Source organism: Anarhichas minor, unplaced genomic scaffold, assembly GCF_050575085.1.
Source record: "Anarhichas minor isolate MPS153535 unplaced genomic scaffold, ASM5057508v1 ptg000138l, whole genome shotgun sequence".
Lineage (NCBI taxonomy): Eukaryota > Metazoa > Chordata > Actinopteri > Perciformes > Anarhichadidae > Anarhichas > Anarhichas minor.
The window spans coordinates 128,853-146,528 of record NW_027466584.1 but is presented as its reverse complement, the minus strand read 5'-3'; the positions used below and the strand labels follow the sequence as shown (position 1 = coordinate 146,528).

At 43.1% G+C, this 17,676-nt stretch overlaps 1 protein-coding gene across 1 annotated transcript in view; it reads left to right on the top strand.

Moving 5' to 3' along the window:
- Positions 1-17,676, top strand: part of neb (nebulin) — a 76,037-nt gene that overhangs the window by 41,971 nt on the left and 16,390 nt on the right. Inside the window, exons 84-120 of the mRNA XM_076085102.1 lie at positions 1,001-1,105; positions 1,202-1,306; positions 1,399-1,503; positions 1,588-1,695; positions 1,800-1,913; positions 2,005-2,202; positions 2,916-3,020; positions 3,175-3,279; positions 3,379-3,486; positions 3,805-3,912; positions 4,002-4,109; positions 4,827-4,931; positions 5,027-5,131; positions 5,224-5,322; positions 5,525-5,629; positions 6,009-6,113; positions 6,201-6,305; positions 6,429-6,533; positions 6,960-7,064; positions 7,192-7,296; positions 7,400-7,504; positions 7,642-7,746; positions 9,295-9,399; positions 11,121-11,222; positions 11,346-11,453; positions 11,546-11,650; positions 11,736-11,840; positions 12,296-12,400; positions 12,502-12,606; positions 12,711-12,821; positions 12,927-13,037; positions 13,154-13,255; positions 13,564-13,668; positions 14,566-14,655; positions 15,835-15,948; positions 16,085-16,189; positions 17,327-17,431. Coding sequence (XP_075941217.1) covers positions 1,001-1,105; positions 1,202-1,306; positions 1,399-1,503; positions 1,588-1,695; positions 1,800-1,913; positions 2,005-2,202; positions 2,916-3,020; positions 3,175-3,279; positions 3,379-3,486; positions 3,805-3,912; positions 4,002-4,109; positions 4,827-4,931; positions 5,027-5,131; positions 5,224-5,322; positions 5,525-5,629; positions 6,009-6,113; positions 6,201-6,305; positions 6,429-6,533; positions 6,960-7,064; positions 7,192-7,296; positions 7,400-7,504; positions 7,642-7,746; positions 9,295-9,399; positions 11,121-11,222; positions 11,346-11,453; positions 11,546-11,650; positions 11,736-11,840; positions 12,296-12,400; positions 12,502-12,606; positions 12,711-12,821; positions 12,927-13,037; positions 13,154-13,255; positions 13,564-13,668; positions 14,566-14,655; positions 15,835-15,948; positions 16,085-16,189; positions 17,327-17,431 — 3,996 coding nt within the window. The remainder of the gene's footprint in view (positions 1-1,000; positions 1,106-1,201; positions 1,307-1,398; positions 1,504-1,587; positions 1,696-1,799; positions 1,914-2,004; positions 2,203-2,915; positions 3,021-3,174; positions 3,280-3,378; positions 3,487-3,804; positions 3,913-4,001; positions 4,110-4,826; positions 4,932-5,026; positions 5,132-5,223; positions 5,323-5,524; positions 5,630-6,008; positions 6,114-6,200; positions 6,306-6,428; positions 6,534-6,959; positions 7,065-7,191; positions 7,297-7,399; positions 7,505-7,641; positions 7,747-9,294; positions 9,400-11,120; positions 11,223-11,345; positions 11,454-11,545; positions 11,651-11,735; positions 11,841-12,295; positions 12,401-12,501; positions 12,607-12,710; positions 12,822-12,926; positions 13,038-13,153; positions 13,256-13,563; positions 13,669-14,565; positions 14,656-15,834; positions 15,949-16,084; positions 16,190-17,326; positions 17,432-17,676) is intronic.

Sequence of the window (17,676 nt, the reverse complement as noted above, 5' to 3'; positions counted from 1 at the left end):
TTAAAGTTACTTTGAGGAACATTTACTTGGTTATAAAACAGTCTCAGTGTAGTCCTGATCCTCTATATGAACCAGTCTCAGTGTAGTCCTGATCCTCTATATGAACCAGTCTCAGTGTAGTCCTGGTCCTCTATCAGACCTCCATCAGTAAAGAGACCATCAGAGAGAAGATGGTCTGTTTCTATAGAGTTATTCTTAATGCTCGTCATCGGAGCCACCGGGTCAGATTCTGATGAAACCAGATGAAATCATGCAGGTTCACCAGAACCTCCTTCAGCTCAGACTCCAGCAGAGACCAGTCCACCGTGGACAGACCCAGATCCTCCAGCAGAGACCGGTCCACCGTGGACAGACCCAGATCCTCCAGCAGAGACCGGTCCACCGTGGACAGACCCAGATCCTCCAGCAGAGACCGGTCCACCGTGGACAGACCCAGATCCTCCAGCAGAGACCGGTCCACCGTGGACTGACCCAGATCCGGCTTCACCTGCAGCCTTGGACCTGCAGTCGGAGCTCCAAAGGGAGGAGGAGAGCTCAGCAGCAGCAGCGTCTCCTCCTCCTCCTCCTCCTCCTCCAGGAGCAGAGCTTCTCCTCTCTGGGAGTCAACACCGACACCACGCTGCTGGAGACCCAGGACGTATTGCTGGACCCGCTGGAGGGACGGGAGGCACAGGAGAACCAGAACCAGGACTGAGAGGGGCAGACTGTCAGACCTGCTGCAGTAGACTGAGAGGTTTTCTAAAGAGACTCTGGTGCTCAGAGACACTACAGCTTTAGTCCTCAGGGACCAACAGAATCAACACTAAGTTAAAGTTCCTTGTAGTAACTTTAGGATCTTTAAAAATTGAGAGCTATTGTAAGAGCAGCTATTTTGCAGCCCGAAATCTTGGAGTTGTTCTCATGAAGTGAGACTTTTATTTGTTTTGACAAGCAGCTTGTATCCAGAAATCCCAATTCAGATGTTCTCTCCATTGTTGAACGTGTCATTTTGCTTCAACAGGTGTTCTACAAGGAGGACCTGAACTGGATGAAGGGGATGGGTTGCTTTGTCTGGGACACGCCAGAGATCGTCCGCGCCAAGAAGGCCTACGAGCTGCAGAGCGAAGTGAGTAACAGCGTGGAAGAGCCGTCAGAAACGTTATTCATATTCATATGATTAACTTTAATTCTATATTTACCCGTGTCACGTTTTCCCTTTCAGCTTCAATACAGACATGAGGCCAAGAAAGAATTCAACAATTACTCCATCGTGACGGACACCCCGGCCTACGTGACTGCTGTCCTGGGTAACACCTGGGCCAGTGATGTGAGTGAGCTGCACTTTTAAAAACACAAATATAACGTTTGAGATTGAAGTGCCTGATTGAGTGCGTTAATTCAACACTTTGTCATCGACAGCTCAACTACAGGGAGGCTTATCATAAGGAGAAGCACTTGTACACCACCATTCTGGATACGCACGACTACGCCAGATGCCACAACTTCAAGCACCTCTTCAGCAAAGTAAGATAAGGTCACGGTTAAAGCTTTGTAAACGGCGTCGTCACGTGCAATGACGTAATGTGTTTTGGGGTCTTCTGTCAACAGAAAGAGTACAGCGCCGCCTGGGACAAAATCAAAGACAAGAGCTACCAGATTCCACCCGACTCACACGCCCTGCAGCACGCCAAGCAGCAGAAGATCATTCTGAGCGGCGTGAGTTTAACTTCTGTTCATTCCACCTCATGTTAAGACTGCGCTTGGATGTTTAAGTCACACAATATGAAACCCCGTGGCCACTTTTTTTCTTTTTTTTTTAGGTGAAGTACAAGGAGGAGTACGAGAAGTTCAAATCCCTCTACAGTCTGCCCAAGTCTCTGGAGGACGATCCCGGCACCGCTCGCTGCATCAAAGCTGGAAAGCTGGTCCTGGACGTAAGTAGAATCTGTCGAGCCCTTTCATCTGCATTTTCTTCTAACGAGGAGGGATACAGGAGAATAAAGCCGGGGTTGTCCATCTTTACAGCGTCTCTACAGGGAGAACTACGAGAAGTGCAAGGCCAAGAACCATATCCCACCAGACATGCTGGAGATCCTGTCTGCCCGCAAAACCCAGTCCAGCGTCAGCGAGATCAACTACCGCAAGCACCTGCATCAGTGGATTTGCCTCCCTGACATGCAGGTGTACACCCAGGCACGCAAAGTCAACGAGCAGCTCAGCGACGTGAGTAACTACTCTCCATCCTCTCTGCTTCTCATGCATCAGTAGCTGAAGGTCGGTCAGAGGGACAGCCATATTCTTGCATATAGTTTATGATGCTATACCTTCTTATTTAACTTGCATTTTATAACACTGTTTAAGCATCTTATACAATGCAAGATATTGTTATAACATGGCAACTTTATCGTTATTAAGTGACCAGCCGCCTTCTTATTTACTATATTAAAAAATACATTAAAAATTCTGTGCTATTTGCTCGTATTTAAATGAGTTCATATGCAGACATTTGGCGCAAAATTGACCCTTTTCTATTCAAATAAGCCTCATTGCAAAAAAACTGTCCAATTCACAAAGATCAGCGCTGATAGCTACATGCATTTAAGCTTTGTTTACCCACTAGCATGCATAAAGGCGTTGTTGCTCAACACGTGTTCGTTGCATTATTCTCCAAAATATTTCATGACAGATAAACACATTTATTCCTTCAGCTGCAAATCTTTATGGGCAAGTTTGTGCTATTTGGGAATCTGATTGCTGCTGCAAACTATTCTTTGTGAATTCTCTCCTGAGTCTTGTGTTTAATGAATAAAACATAACGTAAAAATCAAAAGTAGCAGCCCTTCGTGTTTCAGCTAGTTTCCGTACTTTTTGACTGGTTTGCAATACAAACACACAAAGTAACGTACGGTGTGTGTTCTCTCGTGTTCTCTCCACAGATCATCTACAAGGACGACCTGAACTGGCTGAAGGGAATCGGCTGCTACGCCTGGGACACGCCGGAGATCCTCCGCGTCAAGCATGCCGGTGATCTCCAGAGCGAGGTCAGCACGCAGGACACATTCACTCCACCTCACATCCTCCCTCAGTGATTCTGTCTGTTCATCTTTCCACTGGTTTCTTTCCTCCTCTTGCCTTCCTCAATGAATCCTCCGTAGACTTTTTAAACATCTCGTGTTCAATGTGTTTTTGTTCCAGAACAAGTACAGAGCCAAAGGTATCGAGTCCTTCAAGGAGTACTCGGTGGTGATGGACACTCCAGTGTACGAGACGTCCAAGCAGAACTCTCAGAACCTGAGCGACGTAAGTGAAATCTTTACTTACTCCAAAAATATCGAAATATCAAAAAGAAAATCATGGCCGTACATCTCATCGTTTCGTTCTTCTGTTTCTTTTTTCCAGCTGCACTACCGCTACGATTACAACGCCAACATCAAGGGAACCAACACGGCTCCGGCTGTGACCGTCGACACAGAGAGGGCTCGCATGGCCAACTACATCCAGAGTGATGTAAGAACAACACTCCCTAATGTTCAGCCTTCAGAAATAATGACAATAACTTTATACATATAGCACCGTTCACAACAGGCCTCATCTATAAATTAAACAGATTTAATGTTGTATCTCATGTGGCTGAAAGACGTACTGCAGATGAAAATGTTAAATTAGAGACGATGGAAAAACCCAAATAAACCCCCTGTGGGTCCTGGACCAGTCCTGAATCTAGGGGTCCTATAGGCACTGAAGCAACCTTTCAATGGGTTGTTTTTCAAACACCCTCTGACTCTCTAACGTCCCGTCTCACCTTGTTGTCTTGTCTTCTCTCAGAACTGGTACAAGGAGGCCAACAAGAACCAGATGCCCACCGGTTACTCGCTCCCCCACGACACCCCTCTCATCAAGCAGGCTAAGATGAACAGCATCGTCACCAGCTGTGTAAGTACAACCATCCACAGAACTTGTTTGCTAATGGAGTTTCTTTCTTTTTTTATCTTACTGAATCATATTTTGCTTTATTTGTGCAGGTGAAGTACAAGGAAGCCTACGAGATGATGAAAGCGAAGGCCTACACTCTTCACCCAGAGGGCGTGAACTTCGTCAACTCAAGGAAGGCCAACAAGATCACCAACAACGTAAGATGAGACACAGCTTCTCTTCCACTGGATAAAACTAGTGAGGTAACAGATCGTAGTGGATCCGTGATCCGTGCTGATCCCCTCTCGCTTCATCACACAGTGAACCTCAGATCAATCACACAGTTCATCGTTAACCATCACAGTGTAAATAAAGTTTCACTGACGATCGTTCTCCAATATTCAGTAAAATATGTGATCAGGACTTCATGGAGGTTTTCACATGAATATAAAATAGATATTAGAGATGAATTATGAGCTGTTTAACTTCATAACACGAGCTCTAAGAACATTATAATACATCATTCAAAAATAACAATGACTAGATTCATTTTAATGAAGAAAAATATAATTTGAATGAAGAAAAAAAACACTATAAATGACTATAACAAAGTAAAAGTACAACATTCAGTATTTTGACTGTTTACTGACTTCAGAGCGTTGAAATGATTTTTGGGACGGTGGTTAAAATATCAACATGCTGGATCCTTGTAGACCAGCTGCTGTAATCAAACAACAAAGAGATCTGAATCTGCAGATATGGATAAACAATGATCATCATTTAGTATCAGCGGCAAAAACACTTGATCAGAGATCTAAAAGTAATATTTAATCCTTTTTATCTTTTGTGCTAACCGTAACCGAACCGTGACTTTCATGATCCGCTGCACCGCTCGATATAAAACACTCTCATGTGCTGCCTTCTGTCCTCCACAGCGTCTGTATCGGGAGGAATACCACAAGCAGAAGGACAAGATCCACACGACCTACGACACTCCGGATATCAGACAAGTCAAGAAGAACCAGAAGCACATCAGCGACGTAGGGAACCGCTTCCACACAACTCACGTCATCCGTGCACCTGATGAGTGGTATCTTCTCATCATTCTGCCTTTTTGTTCCCGTCTCATTTCCAGTTGTGCTACAGAGAGAAATACTACAACACCAGAGGCCAGCTGATCAATTTGCCCATCACGCCCCAGCTGATGCACTGCTACCACGTCAACCAGATCACCAGCGAGGTGTGACGACAAGACGCACGACACACGGAGGTATCTCTAAAACTTTAGTATGAAACTGTCGGTTGAAATCTTTGTTGTTTGTTTTGTTGTAGCTGAAATACAAAGAGGATCTGTCGTGGCTGAGAGGACTCGGCTGCTTCTTGTATGACACCCCAGAGATGATCCACATCCGCAACATCACCAAGCAAAGGGTGCGTGTTTCAGTATTCATTTAATATTCAAGAGAAGACGATCCTTCATTAGTGCCACAGCGCAGATCTAAAGTATTACAGCAGCAGAGAGGATAGTGCAACAACAGGAGGCATCAGCAGAGACGTAATAAATAAGTAGAATATTGTCAAAGTGAATGTTTGAGTTCACTTCATTGCACATATGAAATCCTGTGTTTTATAGGTGACCTACCCGGTGGAGGCCAAGAAGAACCTCGCCAACTTCTCCGTGGTCCTCAACACACCAGAGTACAAACGAGTGACCGAGCTGAAGACCCACATGAGCGGCGTGAGTCGTTTATCGCTTTATAGTCAGACTTCAGTCCTGGTTGATTTATCGTCTTATTGGTGGAAACAGCAAAATGTGGTTTAATTCACTCAGGTCCCAGATTTACTGGGCTGTTGTTTTATTTGTACATGTTTAATATCTTTTTAGTCTGATGATTTTGTTTTATCTTATTTATTATCAGTCAATGGTTTAAAATTGGGAGCAATTCAATTTGAGTGGAACCCAAAGTAATCAGTAACTGTTTATGAATTCTTTATGAGCTGGAAGAGTCAGCATCCATCCAGAGATGCACCTTATGGTTCTCTCTTTAGATCGGCTTTGTCAGAAATCCAACATGGCGACACATCTGAGACTTGTTTTTCTGCTCCTCTATTTGCAGATGATCTACAAAGCCCAGAGCAAGCAGGACATGGCGAAGGTCTCCACCACTGTGGACTCTGTGGACATCTTGAGAGCCAAATGGGCCCAGCAGCTGACGAACAACGCAAGTTCTAAACCCACCTTCCCTCACTGGGTGTATGGATGTGTTTTTCTTTCGCTGATGGTCTAAAGAGTATCTGTTTTTCTACAGTTCCAGTACACCAATGTGGCCAGTAAGGAGAGATCTCACTTCACTCAAGAGAGTGAAACTCCAAACATGGGCCACGCCAGAAGAATGAAAGTCATCTGCAGTGATGTGAGTCTTTTCCTCGTTTCTTCCCATCGTACCTTCATCGCCTGTAGAATCAAAGTATACGTTAACAATGTCAGTGATGATGTAACAAGTACGATTGAACTCTCCTCTCATTGCTTCCCGTAGAACAAATACAAAGACCAGTATGAGAAGATGAAGCACAGGTACACCGCCATCGCTGACACGCCTCTCCTGATCCGGGCCAAGAAAGCCTACCTCCAGTCCAGTGATGTGAGTTCCTCACATTCAGAGCACTTCATGATGAATACACCTTCCCTTTAGCAGTGAACATGTGTGTGAGTGTGAGGATTTAAAATGACACTATGGGAATTGTTAAATGAAGATCTGATTTCATTTATTTATTTTGAATGTTATTTTATGTTTGATTGTATTAGTTTTTCCAAGTGTGCGTCTTTTGACTTTATGTTTGTTGATATGCAACAAAAGAAAAGTTTTATCATCTCAGTAGGATTTCACATACAAGGCATTTGCTTTGGTGTACCGGTGCATAACATAAACATAAGAAGAACAAATCTAACAACAGACATATAGAACAGAAGAGAAATATAAATATAAATACCATCAAAGTGTTTACAATATGTCTGAATTCAAACTGCTTGTGGATGATGTGTTTGTGTGTTTGTGTTTGATCTGCAGCTGCGTTACAAAGAGACCTTTGAGCTCGCTAAGGGCCACTGCCACGCTGTGAAGGACGCTCTGAACCTCTCCTACCACCGCAGGGTCACCGATGCCATCAGCGAGGTCAGCAGTAGACACCAGCTGATCCATTGTTATATTCATTCATTCATCTTATATTTAGACCACGTTAGGGAGACATTTAAGATCATTTTCCAGCTTTCTTACTGTTTCTGTTGTTCCTCTTCCTCAGGTGAAATACAGAGAGAAGTACATAAACACTCTGGGAACGTGGAAGTCCATCCCCGACCGTCCTGAGTTCTTCATCAGCAGAGTTGCCAACGAGAACGCCAGCACCGTGAGTTATGAGCCCAGTGTTGAAATATTCACTCCCACAGCAGATACCAAAGAGGGTCATTGATATTTGAATAAAAACCCTGTTTTATTATGTTCCCCTGTAGGTGAAGTACAAGGAGGACCTGGAGTGGCTGAAGGGTATCGGCTGCTACGTGTGGGACACACCTGAGCTGGTCCAGGCTGAGAGGAACAAGACGCTGTACAGCGGGGTGAGGGATCCATTAGAGAAGCCACTTTGAGCACTGGATACAAATACGCTTCTTCACTGTGCTACATGAAGGGGCCTTTAACGGAGCCGTGTATTCCTCTGCGTGTTCCTAACGAGCGCTTCGCTTCCTGCTGACAGAAACTCTACAGATCCTCCTTTGAGAAGAACAGAGACAACTTCAAGTACACCTGCGACAGTCCGTTCTTCCAGGCTGTCAAGTACGCCTCCACCCTCATCAACGACGTGAGTGCCCTCAGTCTGAAGCTCAATGCAATCATTATAACATCGTTATGATTACTCTGTTGTAGTTCATTTGTAAAGTAGATATTTTAATCCCACTTCTCTGTTTCTGTGCATCTCTGTTGGACTCTCAGCTTGGAGGTAAAAGATTGTGAATTCATAGTATTATTATTATCATGTTTATTGACTGAAATGTTTATTACCTGCTCTTTTTTATAGGTAACCATAATACCAAGTGTATAGAAATGTGTCTAATGTTCTTTATATCAACTTGTTTCAGCGGTGGAGGAAGTACTCAGATCCTAGAAACACCACAGTTTAAAGTACTCCATTATAATCAGTAACATGTACTCTAAATATCAAAAGTATTCTCCTTTCAAAATGTAATGTTATGATAGAATGTTTTAATATTTAGTTTTTATCACTACAAATAGACTTAATTGAGACCAGTTGTAATGAGATACTTTGTATACTACGGTAGATAAGAAGTATACGTTGGTACTGCATCAAAGTATCTATAAGTGTAGATAAATGTAGTAAAAGGAACAATATGTAGCAGAGTGGAAATATGACGTAGCAGAAGATGTAAATACTCAGGTAACTGTACTTCACTCCAGCACTAGAAAGCCTCGTCACATGAAAGCGTTTGTCTTTAACTACCTTCTGACGTCCTGAGCAGAGATCCTACAAAGCTACTTATGAGAAAACCAGGGATAAGTTCACCATAACTAAAGACGATCCGAGATACGTTCTGGCCAGAGCCAACAACAACATGAGCCAGGTAAACGTCACTTCCTCGCTGCGTACCAACCCGGCCCGCCTCCTCCGCTGCAAGTCCGGTCCCGCAGACCTCCAGCACCGGTGCATGAGGTCGTCGCATGATAGAGCTTCCAACGCGACACGTTTCTCTCTTTGTGGGTCCGTCTGTTTTCTTTTAGGTCGTAAAACGGCGCCACTCAAAGAGCAGCCGGACGGCTTTGTTGAGTGAGCAGGACTCTCCTTTATCTGTGCCATCGGAGAGAGACGGATTAATCCAGGGGTGCCCGAACCTTTTTCCTTTTAAAGGCCAAATCTGACACTTAATGTTGGGCCACAAGACAAAAGCAAACACAGATTGTATTGTATTATATTGTTAAGATGCCAAATGTTACGAGGATCCTTTGGTCCTTTAATTTATTTCCATGTGCCGCTGCCTCTCCATTTTGTTCTCACTTCTTTGGCAGCAAACTGACTTCCAACAGTTGATAATTAGGAGTTCTACATCTTTTACTCACAAAACATAAACAACAATGTTTTGGATAATTATTATAATTTTTTCTAGAAACATCTGGCGGGCCGAATAGAACTTAATATTCACTCTTTCATTTGTTCATCCAGCTTATGAATATATAGATTTCTGTCCCTCTGAAGGCACAGATGAGGACAAACAGCTCCTCCGTCACGCTTGGATCTCCGGAGCACTGCTCCAGTCCTCCCAGTGTTACTGCTGTTATCTTCACGTGTCCTCAACTTTGGCATGCTTTGTGTGTGTGTGTGTGTGTGTGTGAACAGGCAAAGTATAAATCCAGAGCAAAGGATCTGCTAAAGAGCGGTTGCAATGAGCTTCAGCGCACTGACATCCTCGCAGCCCTTTACCAGTCCACTCTGAGCAGCAAGGTAAACGGACACAGAGCAGTGACCCGTGGTGACGAGCAGAACACGATCCCTGTGTCACCAGCTCACTTTGTTCCTCTCTCTGCTCATCCTCTCGTAGAAACTACTTCCCTCCATTCAAACACTTTAACTTCCACACATTCCACCATTCTCTTCATGCAGTAATCCGTCCATCACCTGTCCTCTCCTCTTCATGTCTCTTTGATTATCGAACCTTTAAGGACTTTACCGAATGTTTTTGGACATACGAAGCTAATAAAAAATACATATTTTGTTATTGTCGGTATTGACTGAAGGCTAAAATCCACCAAATATGGATTGAAGCAGAATAGTTCGTGAGATAAAAACATGAGTTTAGAAAATGATCTGTCTTTAAATAACTTCTGTCTCTCAGACTTAATGTAACTCTCTGTAGTTATTGGAAATGTTTGGAAACAATCCTACGTCGCCACCACTGGAATCTAATTCAACAAATCTATTATCATACGAATAACATCAGTGAAGCCTGATCTTCATCTGACACTGAGCACAAGGGTAGTATCTGTGCACCAGCAGACGGACGCAGCATTACAGACTCTGTAGAGACAGAAGATATTATGTATCTATACATTGGTCACCTGTTATACAGTTACTGACATTTGGTTCAGCAGTTTTATTCCCATAAGGTTTTTTTATGACCTTTTTCTATTGAGATTCCGGCAACAATTACATTTACTTCCAGGTCCAAATAAATACAAATCCTTTTTTTTAATAGTTTATAAAACAAGCTGAACAAAACACGACTCTAAATGAGCAGGAGTCACAACTTTACAAACACCACGCTGACGTATTTACATGTACATGACCAGGTTAAGCTGTAGTCACTGCTGGTGTCGTTGAGTAGGGAGAACAAAGTCTAGTCCAGAGGGGTCCACCGGGACCCAGACCGGTTCTCATATCCTGATTAATCCCTCGACATCTTTTCCAGAAGGAATATTCTCAGTTCCACCTTCTACCAATCGTCCAGTGCAGAGATGTCCAGAGTTTAAGAAGAGTGTTTATTGCTGCAATTCATAGTATTCCAATCAATATAGCGTTGCGGTTGTTCTTTGCAAAGTCAAACTTTAGCTGCCAAAAGACTCTGAGGAGGTGATAGCTCCAAGTCAAACATGCATATGTGCCAATTTGAATTTGCCTCGTCTGTATTGAAGCCTCAGATTCAGGGAGCTGTTGCATGAGAGGAGCTCCGTGGACTCTGCAGACGGTCACGACTGAATAGTGGTAACACGTGTCCTCGTCTTCATCTTCATCTTGGAGAGGAAAATCCCTCTACATGTTCCCTTCTGCATGTTCCATAAAGCATGTTTTCATAAACTTGTGCACGTCACCACTTCACTCATTACATACTGTATAAGTCTTTAAGTCTGATTTAATCTTATTGAGCTGGAGAACTATCCAAGAAAAACAAAAGAGTCTGTTTTTACTCTTTAGTGTTATTATGTAACAACAGAAACTTCTTCATCTGAGTTGACTCGGAGGAGGACATGATTTAAATGTGACTTCTTGTCCGTCACCGTCTCTCATCGACGACTCTTTCACCTTTTTTATGGATAGTTTTCTGTCTTTACTTTAGCTTCGTAGATTTGAAACACGTTGTCAGAATACACATAAATGATTACAGCGGTGAATGGACTGTCTGAGCGTCATTAACTTTCTGGTGTTTGCACGTCATCGTCCTCCATCAGTGGAGGTACAGGGAGCAGTACGAACGGGCCAAGAACAAGTTCACCTCGATTCTGGAGACTCCCTATTACGAGGCCCACAAACGCAGCAAGAAAATCACAGATGTGAGTTTTTGAATCTGTTTCAGAGGGTTGAATGTTTCTATCGGACAGAAAAGTGCTTCATTATGTGGTTATGTTTGGTGTCTTTTGAATCTTTTCCTGAGTGTGATGATGATTATTCCTCAGATCATCTACAAGATGGAGTACAACAAGACCAAGGCGAAGGGTTACACCTTACCTTTTGACACTCCACACCAGCAGCACATGAAGAGGGTCAAGGATATCACCAGCAATGTAGGTCACGCTCACACTGGCTGCACATGGTTATGAAATATGAAACACGTGTGTTTGTGTTTGATGGTGTTTTATTTTCATGCATCTTGCAGCTGAAGTACAGAGAAGTTTATGAGAAGAGCAAAGCCCAGATCACCATCGACCCCGAGGCTCGTTCCATCCGTGCTGCCAAGGACGCCTACAAGAACAACAGCAATGTGAGCGTCTTCAGTGATTCAGCCAGCAGTCATTCAAACTCAACACACCTGAGAATATTCATTCAATGTTGTTGTTGTTTTTTAGCTTACCTACAAGAAGAAGTACGAAGCGACCAAGGCCAAGTGGATCTGGACGGCAGACAGACCCGACTTTCTCAATGCTGCCAAGAACTCCCTGCAGCAGAGTGATGTGAGATGATGCTTCTTCTTCTTCTTCTGGTTTTTCATTCCAACAACATCCAACAGTGTTGTTGTAAAAGAAGCAATAGCAAGATCAGCATTTCATCACCTTGAACACAAAGTCAGGGACCGAACGATGAAACAAGACTTGGAGAAACTGATTTGTGCTTTTATCTCCGGCAAAATGAATTCCTGCAAAGGACCCCGAAATACATCCACGAGGCTCCTGGAACACAATTCATTTTAAAGTCTCGTTACGTATCTATAAATCTCTTCATGTATCTGGACTGCTAGTAGTGCTCAGAGCAAAGTCTTAACATAACCCTATATATATATATAAATATATATTTGATTTGATCTATTTCTAAATAAATCATCTCTTTTCTTTTGCCTGTTTAAACTGTATCCTTCCTGTTTTATGAGACATGATGAATGATATTTCTGCTCACGTCGTTTCACCGACAGGTTGAGTACAAGTATGACAAAGAGAGCATGAAGGGCTGTGTGATCCCCGTCGTGGACGACAGGTTGACCCTCCATAATATGAAGAACACAGACATGGCCAGCGAGGTGAGTTTCTCCACGTCTTCTAAGATAAACATGACATTACCTCAACTGTCTTCATAATTGAATGTTGATACTTGTTGACACTGTCTGCTGCTGCTCTCCAGCTGAAGTACAGAGAGAAGTACGAGAAGGCAAAGGGCCACTACGTCGCCGTTGATGACACTCCTCAGATCCTGCATGCCAAGGCTGTGCGCTCTCTGGCGTCAGAGGTACGTCTCCTTCAGTCAAAAGGCAACCAGTTATCATTTATGTTCAGAATAAGATATTTTATGACTTTAACTCTACATGTGTTGTGATGAATTTTCATCCTCAGAGCAAATACAAGGCGGCCAGTAAGAAGAACATGCAGTCCGGCTTGTTCACCACCCTGTCGGAGACTCGTGACACCGTTCACAGCAAGGAGATCAACAAGCTCATCAGCGGGGTACAAAGACTCCCCTTCATCTGGCTGACAGGAGCTCAGCCGTCTCGTAGTCCTGGACTTGTTTGGTGCGGCTGTCCCTGACGTTCCTCTTTTCCTTCTTTACAGAAATTGTACAAAGCGAAGTTTATGAAGGAGAAGGGCAAGTCCATTTATAACAACATGATTGCTCCACCTGATGTTCAGCACGCCATGGGAGTGGCCAAGAGTCAGAGCAACGTGAGTCGTCTCCTCATCCTCAAATATGATTTATTTCCTTTACAGCACACACTCTCAGCGTTGGGATAGTGTTTTTGGTGCATATTGTATTCTGCTTCTCTGCACAACCTCTACAGATCGCCTACAAGAAAGATGCCAAAGCCAACCTCAACTACACGAGTGTGGCCGACCGCCCCGACATCAAGAAGGCTACTCAGGCTGCCAAGCTCATCAGTGAGGTAATCACAGAGTTCATGAGTAAAAGCTGCACACACACACACAGGCAGCAATGTGCAGAATCTCAGTGTGCACAAGCCTGATTCTTCCCACAGTTAGCCATGAACACATGAAGCGATGTTTGCATATAAAAACAATATCACAGACCATCATGTTCATCTATTTGTGGGGAGCCAAAATCGTGATTGCAAATTAGTTTTTGATTCGTTGTGCAGCCCTGCACACAAACAGACGAAACGACAGGAAACAGTCTCCCCTGCTGTCTGTTTCACGGTCCACTGATTCTTGTTCTGGTCTCGTCTCCGAACAGATCGGTTACCGTGAGAAGGCCCGTGAGGAGGCGAGCCACGGAGGTTCTCTGGTCCACCGCCCAGACATCGCTCTGGCCACTGAGGTGTCCAAGCTGACCAGCCAGGTACGCCAAAACCCAAAATCAACCAGGCCAGACATGCTGCTCCTCCACTACCGTTATCATCTCCTAGAACCGTCCCCTTTTATCATACACGACGACCGGAATCAGTCACCTGCAAAGGTCTTCTGTGTGGGCGTCATGGTCAGACCAGCATTGCTGTGGTAGATACTTAGCAGCAGTCCTGTAGGCAGTGTGCAAAATACCCTGTGACAATCGGGGGGGGTTCCGTCTCCTCCGATTGCTCACCCCCCCCCCCCACACACACACAACGCAACAACCTCGCTCTACAGCAGAATACGAATACTCCTCTCTCGCTAACCCGACACTCAGACCTTCGGCTTCTTCTAGTTGCCGTCCTGGTGTCGAAGAAGAGGAGAGACGACGTCCTGCTTTCATCCAGGTTCTCACTGAAAGGCGCTGGATCAGATTTGTCCAAAGAGTCCGTTTAGGTCCACAAACAGACGTGAAGACGGGCTCGCTTCACGCAACCTCTATCATTTATGTCGTCTCTCGCAAACACTCAAAATGTTCTGCAGTTGCATTAGTACGCTTTTAAAAGAGATTTTAGTGACAATTGCAAGTGACAAATAATCGTCTTGTGACTTTAGAGACCGCTGAACATCTGCTCTGGTGTTTCACACACTGCCTGGAGGCCTAACGATAAGACGAGCAGCTCTTCTGTCGCGCTTCCTCTTCCCTCCTGCATTATCTTCCTCGTCTCAATCTGTCTTCGTGACTCCATGAAAGTAGATTTCCGTGTTTTAACTGCTCATTATCATTGTCTCCATCCTTAAACCTGTCCTCTTCCTCCGTCCTCCTGTCCTCTCCTCGTCTCTCTGTCCTCTTCCATGATGTCCCTGTCTGTGTGTTTTCATCCCTTCATCTCGCTGCGCTTTGTAGGTGGAGGCCAAGCCCTCCCTCCATGGAGTCGCTTCCTATGATACCCCCCAGATGCGCCACATTAAGAAAATGAGTGCCGTGACTAGTGATGTAAGGAGGTTCACGCCTCGACGGTCCATCTGCTCCGTCTTTCTGTCCACTTCTTGTCCATCTCTTGACTGACTGATTTTACTTGCATTTTATAGCATTGTGTGCACCCTCCGCTCTTTGGTTTCCTGACAGACTGTGGCTCATTGTTGCATTTGTTGAGCTGGTTCCAATTCATATTAAAGGATCATTGATTCTAATTATGCAACAACGAAACGCAGCTGTCGCCCATTTGCAACACAAGAAGAACATGACAAACACATGGAGAGAAAGACAGCGGTACATTCCTGTGTGCCGAGCAGCATGCCGCATTACCACAACGTCCCGGGTTCCATTCCAGCATCGTGAACTTTGTTGCATGTCAGAACTGTCTCACTCCGCTCACTTCCTGTCTCTGTCTCTCTACACGAATCTTTAAAAAAACAAGGAAACATGTGTGTATCCGGTAGTGGACTTTGTGGAGCTTCTTCCTGTTTAATCTGAACACTAGAGGTCAGTGCAGACCTTCTGGAACGTCGGTACAAATTTAAATGAACAGATTCATTTAATATTGCTGCTGGATTTACGCTTGTTTTTCTAAGTCTTGTTTAATGTTTAAGGATTTCTCTTTTGTCTTTTTGTCCAGGCTCCCTCAAGTCCACAGTCATACCGTCATATATATATATATGTATATATATATATATATATATATATACATATATATATATATATATATATATATATATATATATATATATATATATACATATATATATATATATATATATATATATATATATATATACATATATATATATATATATATATATATATATATATATACATATATATATATATATATACATATATATATATATATATATATATATATATATATATACATATATATATATATATATATATATATATGTATATATACATATATATATATATATATACATATATATAGGATTCATAGGATACACAGTTTGACTACAGTTGTTTTTTCTTGTATAACTAGGGATGCAAACTTCATTTATTTGAGTCTTAATATTTAAAGTCATACATTATGCAGCATTTCTAAAACATGTAAACAAAACTCTCCCTTTTTATGCACTTAAAAAGAAGCGTTTTGTTGTTCTCTAAATGTTTCCCGTTGGGTGGAGTCTGTACACTAACTCTCACACATATCCCCCCCAATAGCTGAAGTACAAGGAGAAGTTTGACAAGGAGATGAAGGGAAGGAGACCACAATACGACCTGAAGAACAGTAAGATTTACCAGACGTTGAAGGATGCCAATGTGTTGGCTAGTGAGGTAAGTAATAAACCCTTTGAGACGTGAAACCAATCGAGTAGCAAGACTTTGATTACAAATCTCTCATAAAAACGTCAGGAAATGACTGAATATCAAAGATTGTGAGACGTGTTCATTGATAAATGTGTCCGTGCAGGTGAAGTACAAGCTGGACCTGAAGAAGCTGCACAAGCCGGTGACCGACATGGCCGAGTCTCTGTCCATGCAGCACAACCTGAGCACCAGCAAACTGTCCAGCACCGTAAGACGCCGCGCTGCCTTTAACGCGCTCACAGGGAGCTGCTGGGAGTCAGACTCATGTGTCTGAACTCAGTGTTTCCGTCACCACTTTCACAATCGTTGACCACCTCATGGGTTCATCTGCATCCATCATTCACACACATCCATGACTCTGTGACCTCATCTGGTAGTGATCCTCACCCTCCTCACCTCTGACCCTCTCATACCATCACCTCCTGTAACCTCCGCTCCTGTTGATCTATCTCCTCCTGTAGTTCATTAATGATCACTTAACACAAAACTCCTCCTCCATTGATTCTACATCATTTTTCATACAATTTTTAACCACCATTTGTAATTTCCGCTTATTGTTTTGACAGCATGTCGTAGTTTTTGACATTGCTGAGAGATGTTTTATACAAAGTGTTTTAGGGCCATTGTAGGTAAAGATAGATAAATTACAGATCCGGGAGGGGGGGGACAAACTCAGGGGGGGGACAAACTCAGATTTTCCAAACTTAAAATTATACATTTTTGAGAAAAACACTTGAATATTCTCTTTAGGTTTACGAGACAAACCTTAATGTTTTTATGCAGGTTTTCTTCTGAGTTTACCCGATTGATGGAAATGTGTTTTCAAAGTCCCGCTGCTGATCATATAGTGTGACTCTGGTCTAAAATCACTCTTATTTCCTTGTTGATGAATTAGATTTTATAGTATACTTTGATGAGGTCATCAGGAGTAATACACGGCGTCGTCTGTGGTGTGATGAAGTTTATTCAACCTCGCAAAGTGAAGCCACATGCTTCAAAAACACAAGAAACAAACAAACTATTCAGAGATGTTTTCTTGTAAATTTAAGGATTTAATATTCTCAGAAAATATTGAATTTCTTCAGTTATTTTGTGAGTTTTTTCTCATAAATATTCGACCAAAATCTGAAGTTTTTTACTCTGAATATTACCCCCCTCCCCCGGCTCTGTAATAATATTTATTTGACCTACAATGGCCCTGATACGCAGACGTAGTTTTCACAAATATAATGTTACTATTTGTGTTTCTGTCATAATGAGACTTCTTTAGTACTTGTAATGATGGGAGTAAACTCCAGAGAGTCTTTGTTCTCAGCTGTCTGACTTTACTGGAATCCCCCCGTAGTACTGCTACAAGAAGAAGTTTGAGGAGAGTAAGGGTCACTACCACATGATCGCTGACTCACCAGAACAGCTCCATCACAAGGAGGCCACTGAACTCCAGAGCAGCGTAAGTGGAACCGGCTGTGGAACCGGCTGTGGAACCGGCTACTCTCTGCTCAAACAGATGATGTGATTCATGAATCTTCATCCGCTGCTCGTATAGGAGGCTGCTGTTGAAATGTCAATAACAGTAACGCACCTTTGGAACGTAAATTAGCTTTTCAGAGTTAAGAGTTTACTTTATAAACTTTTAAAATATTGATTTAATCTTAAATACACAGCATTAGGTGTTTTGCATGTATTCAAACTATG